This window comes from Pogonomyrmex barbatus, unplaced genomic scaffold (assembly GCF_055798465.1).
Source record: "Pogonomyrmex barbatus isolate J1 unplaced genomic scaffold, ASM5579846v1 scaffold3, whole genome shotgun sequence".
In the NCBI taxonomy this organism is placed as follows: domain Eukaryota; kingdom Metazoa; phylum Arthropoda; class Insecta; order Hymenoptera; family Formicidae; genus Pogonomyrmex; species Pogonomyrmex barbatus.
In genome coordinates, this window is record NW_028297127.1 from 15,904,652 (window position 1) to 15,910,651 (window position 6,000).

Sequence of the window (6,000 nt, forward strand, 5' to 3'; positions counted from 1 at the left end):
TACTTTGGAACAGCTAAAGATATTAATATGCCTAGAGATATAATAAGAATATAATACGCGTAAATACCGTAGCAACGTTCTTTGATTACTAGAAGCAGCGATGATAGATTCTCAACAATCCATTCTTAAATTACGGATAATAAAGTAAATACAAGCAATTAAAATATAAAGTAACTAGAGCAATTAACATATTAATATTTATCAAAAGCAAAAGCTTATTTTGTTATTAAAAAAATACTACTATTCTTCTGAAGGACTAATATAAAATTATTTTAAATACAAAAAGAATTAAAGCTATCTAAATAAATTATCTAAATAATACTATTTTACTATTATATTGTAATAGACGGTAAATATTTACCAACTTTGTTCTTACATATTTCTTATTTATAATACAAATTTTAATTATTAATTATTAATTATTTGGCGTAAAATAAAATAGAAATATATTTAACATGTATTTAACATATAATATAAATAAATATTAATATTTTTGATCATCAGATAGAATGTGTAATAATTTTTTATAAACTTAATTTTTTTATACGCATAGAAACATGTAATGCTGTTACGTTTAATCGCGTATCAATTATCCGAAATTGAAAAGTTTTATGCTGGAATTATAATATCGCATTAAATCAATTAAATATTATCATATTCATATTTATCAATTTAATATTATTGATATTAATAAGTACCTTATAAATCTACAAGAAATTTATTGCAAAAAGTATTATTTCAGTCAGAGTACTTATAAGTTTCTAAAATGCTTATTAGCATCATTAATATTAAATTAACAATTTTATAATTATATATTATTAAGTATGTAATATTATATTTCCAGCTTTAATATAAAACTTCAAGATCGAACAATAATTGATGTAATTCAAAGAAATATAAAGATAGAATATATAAAATTCAAATAACAGAAGTAATAAGGAGTAATAATTAAATGAATTGTTTAAAGTTATCAGGCATAAAATGCTAATCAATTATGGGGAATGTCAATTCTTATTTAATCAATTATGGGGAATGTCAATTCTTATTAAATCAATTTTAATATCCTGATATCAATTTTAATTTTACAAATTCATAGATTTCTATGAGAAAATCTAATTTATCTCTATTTCTTTTAATATCGTGTAAATATTTGGAAAGTCATTGGATAAAAAAATATTTGCTTTTTAACAGTTATCTTATCATTCGGACTCTTCTCGAAACGATTGAAAGACAATTCGATGAAAACGAGGTTGATAGCAATGAATTTACATCTTATTTCGAAAATCTCTTTATGATTTTTCTCGTTGCGTATTCAGATTGCAAGAAATTTACGATTGTTCAAAAAACAATCATGTGCCATTATTATCGGAGATATAATTGAAACCGCATAATTTTACAATTTTACAATGTATCCCTAAAATTATTGAAATATATTAAAAATTAATTGCAAACTCGCTAAAAATAGAGATACTAAATATTAAATATAATCTTTTGATAGAGGTGCATTTATAAGAATTATTTTAAGATCTATTATTAATCGCGCAAATATTGAAGACTGATCGGTGCGCTCTTTCCAACATCATAAACAATTTTACTGGTATTAATTATTTCTCCCTGTACCAAAAGGCATACAATTTTCTCTATTATCTAAGACAATGCTCGCACGGGTAATAATAAACAAGTCAATTAAGCAAAACACTCAGCTCTGATTGCACTCTGTTTAGGATACATAGAAACGCGTATCGGAGCGATGCGATCACGCTAAATTATCTGAATTACCGGCGCGAGACTTTATCGCGCGTTGGCACGAGCACGCCGAACATAGTAGATCGATATCGCGCAGTTCGAATGATTTAATATATGCAAACGAAAGGCTCGTGTTCGATCGCGCCGAAGATCGCGACTCCACGAAATTCCTATTGGCGCGCAGTCGATTTTTGCATTTTTCGCCTTGCGAGTCCGCTTTGACGATCTCCGTCCGATCTCCGGGGAGGAAAAGGAGGAGGAGAACGTTGTTGCTAGAGGAGGAGGAGGTGGTGATGGCAGTGAAGGAGGAGGCACATGGGTTCGCTTTTGCCTGAGCGTATCCGTTCGTTCACCCTAGCGGGGGCACCAACCTGGCTTTACTTCAGTTACACGCCGGGAGAGTTGGCGCGTTGTATACATACATACATACATATATATAATATATATATATATATATATATATATATATATATATATATAAGTACACACATGTATACGCTAGATATATGTAAAAACATATACTTAAAAGTGTACATATGTCTGAATAATCATCTAAAAATATAGAAAAAGCTAAGTAGCGAAAAGGTGTACGTGATTCCTTATTCCGAATAGTAATCGTTGTACTGTTTGGCATTTAGAGTTTGGCTAAAAGTAAGACGTATTCAAACAATTCCTCATCCGCGAATCGCTGATGCTATGACTGTGCTCTTTCTCTAGCGTGAAGGAGGAAGACAATTAACATTGATTTACGACTGTTTAATGATCGCTTTCGATTAGTCAAGGCTAACATTTCCGCGTTTTAAGAAAGACTGCCGAAGAATCAGCCATTGTTACTTAACTTTCTTTCGCATTTTAAGCACATATTTCGGGACACCTTGTATAAAGGCATATAATACATTCTCGCGTGTACTTATACCTAGTGGCTATACGGGGAACGTACCGAGAGTGTCCCGGTCGAGTACGACGCGATTCCACGGCCCTTTATGAAAGAGAGAGAAAGAGAGCGAGCGAGGCAGTACCAACTTTACCGGCCCGTTCTGTGGAAAGAGAAAGAGAGACGGGAGTGTGGAGGAAAGGGAAAAGGACAGGCGCTTTTGTTCGACCGCTCCGGACGAAGCGCGAGTCGCTCTTCTCCTCGAAGGAAGCTCTCGACGCTAGAAATGAAGACATTACTGTCCGCAATACTCGTAATACTCCGTCGACTGTTTCCAGTCCGGGAAGAGCGGAGAGTCCGCGAAGAGGCGGCTGTGACGCCTCGCGACGCACCGTCAAATTCGCTGATGGTGCAATTTCCATTGTCACGGTGGAATTTGCACCGCTTAGAATCGACGTTGGCTTACAGCCGTCGCATATCGGGTTCTTGACCTAAGCCTAAGCGCGAGCGAGAGAACGGCAAAATTTCGGCTTCAGAATGCTGACCGCTCGCCGAACAACCGAAATCGGCGAGAATTCGTCATGATAAAAAAATGGGAAAAATGACGCTTTATTGCCCTCGAAAAAAAAAAAGAAAAAAAAGAAAGAGGAAGAGATAAAGAACGGATAGATATTTATTCGTTTATATTATTGATAGTGATAAATAGACTTAATAAATAATTTTCACTAAAATTATGGAACGATTCTTTCACTAGACAGTTAAGATTTGCAATCACAGATATGTATGTTTCAATTGTAACACGCAACGATTAAGAATAACGTGTTAAATTTGATGCATTGACCATCCGAATAGACACGGGAGCAGCGGGCACCATGTCCGGACTGGATCTTTGCGGATGATGAGAATAACTGACTTCCATGTCGATCTCGTCAGGCTCTTCCTCATCTTCCTCATGGGTATCCGAGTCATCTTCGTCTTCGACCTCGCCTTCCTCCTCCTCCTCTTCTTCTTCCTCTCCCTCCGATACTCTGAACTAGATTTTTCACACAAGCGCGAGAAAAAGTTAGTTTTAATATTGTACATTTGATATCATTAATTTAGTCAGTTTCAATTCTAATCTTTTTTTTTAGGCGCTTTTCAAATGTCGGATACATCAAATTAAGATATTTATGAATCACGATTTAGGATTGTGCTTAACGGTTTAATATCCTTAGACAATACGCGCAACAGATTAAACATAAGATTAAAAAGAAAAATAGCCAGTTATACATCATACCAATCAATACTACGCACATACTAATTAATAAAAATATACGAAATATTATATATAACATAATAATAAATATAAAATTATAAATCTTTTAAACGCATTCCTTCATGCATAAATATTAATTATATTTAAATTATTAGATTTAAGCGTAATTAAAAAATTACATTTGAAAAAAATTAATAATATCAGATGTACTTCTACACTTTTTGTAATTTTGTTAGGCTAAGTTGAAATTTAAACATCTTCAATTACAATTACAAATTATATACAGCTTCTGTGGTATTGAAATAATACCGATGATAATATCTGATTTCCGATTGATGGTAAGGAATATCGGAACAACGACAATAATTACATTAAAGGCGAACGAGGCACAATTTGTCAAGATATGATTTTTCTATTAAATTTTGCTATGAAAAATTGATTGTAATTTCTTTATAAACTGTATGATAAATTGAATATATTTTATAATCAATTTGTTCTCATTAAATCTTCTTCATTAGATCTTCTTAAATTAAAATATTTCCTTTCGATTTTATTAATATAGAAGATAATTCGCTGTAAAAATATGCTTACAGACATATATATTTCATAATAAATTCCTCTAAAATTTCTCTAAGTACGATAAATTAGTTTAAAATTTCACATGTGAGAATAAAATACATTAACATATTAGCAAAATATTATGACAATAATGTTATTGATATTTTGATATATATCCGAAATCTGAAGAATCTGAATAACTTTTATAAAACATCTTTATAAATCTTATAATATACCATCTTTATAAATCTTTGTAAAACAATCAAAAATTTTAGTTACTATTTATAATAAGTAAATAAGTTAAATAAGTTTATACTTTATATTATTTTATTTTTTCTTTCATCGTTTATTTGTCAAACAAATAATTTACTTGTGCTACTATAATCACATGAGAATTGTTAAAACTAATCAGAAAAAGAAAAACTTAGCAATAATCTTTTCGTTACGCAACATATTACTTTTGTCTTCTACTTATTATATTGCAGAAAAATTATAAAACACATGCGTCAACAATCGAATCTAAGTTTAATATTTTATGTGTCATACGATAAAAATTTTTGAAAGCTTAGATTGATTACAGGATAGTAAAGATTTTGAGTCTCCAGAAATTCTCTATCGTAATCAACAAATTTCAAAAAATTTGTCATATGACACATGAAATACTAACCCCCAAGTCGACTCGTCAGTCGACTCCGATTCGAAATTGAGACGCGAGATTATCAAGAAATCAATATAAAATATGTTATATATTTTTATATTGAAACAAGAGATAAATACACCTGTCATAGGATAAATATTCAAGGCCGAAAGAATTGATGAAAGAATGTATATCGATCGAGCAAAACATACCGCTGTAAACATACGAATAGGTTAAGTTAAGCTAAGTTACGTTAACTTACGTCGCTTACAGTTTTCCCGATCGGAATGTGCTCGTAGCCCTGCACCCGCACGTGGTCCCTCTGAAATAATCACAGCGAAGATGCACTTAGCAAAAATCTATATCCGAATGTATGTATTCGCACTCACCCAGGCCTGATGTTCCGCTTCGAGAGCGGCGACTTCACTTTCGTCATCGCACGGCCTATCGGCGTTAAACCATAACGGATCGGTTGCTCGTGGCCGCAGATCAGGCCACAACGGTCTGATCGACATCACGAGCAATTGAAAAATATGAAGTAACTGCCAAGAAGCCTCTAACGGATTATCACCTTGATCGTTGTGTTTCGACCGAAACAGAGAGAAACCTGAGAGCAGCCGGCTATCCCGGTCTTTTTCATGGGACAATCAGAGCCCTCTGCTAATTGTGTCAATATCTCCATTTTCCGACACTATCGATAAAATCGCATTCTGCATATTCGTGCTGGATTCGCAATTCATGGATCAAGAATATGTTTAACTTAATATAACTTAAAAATTAAATACCGTGTGATTTTTTTTGTTGTAGATTAAAGTACTTTAAAGATTAACTTGAACATTATATATATATATATATATATATACATACATTTATTAATATCTTCATATTCATATATATATATATATATATATATATATATATATATATATA

At 32.0% G+C, this 6,000-nt stretch overlaps 1 protein-coding gene across 1 annotated transcript; it reads right to left on the bottom strand.

The window, feature by feature from the left end:
* Positions 1-3,275: 3,275 nt before the first annotated feature.
* LOC105427996 (uncharacterized) lies at positions 3,276-5,695 on the bottom strand. The gene is made up of 3 exons (XM_011640017.3): positions 5,460-5,695; positions 5,333-5,392; positions 3,276-3,653 (listed from the first exon to the last, which is right to left on the bottom strand). The coding sequence occupies exons 1-3, from the start codon at positions 5,583-5,585 to the stop codon at positions 3,429-3,431; spliced, it is 411 nt and encodes a 136-aa protein (XP_011638319.1). The 5' UTR covers positions 5,586-5,695; the 3' UTR covers positions 3,276-3,428.
* Positions 5,696-6,000: the final 305 nt, after the last annotated feature.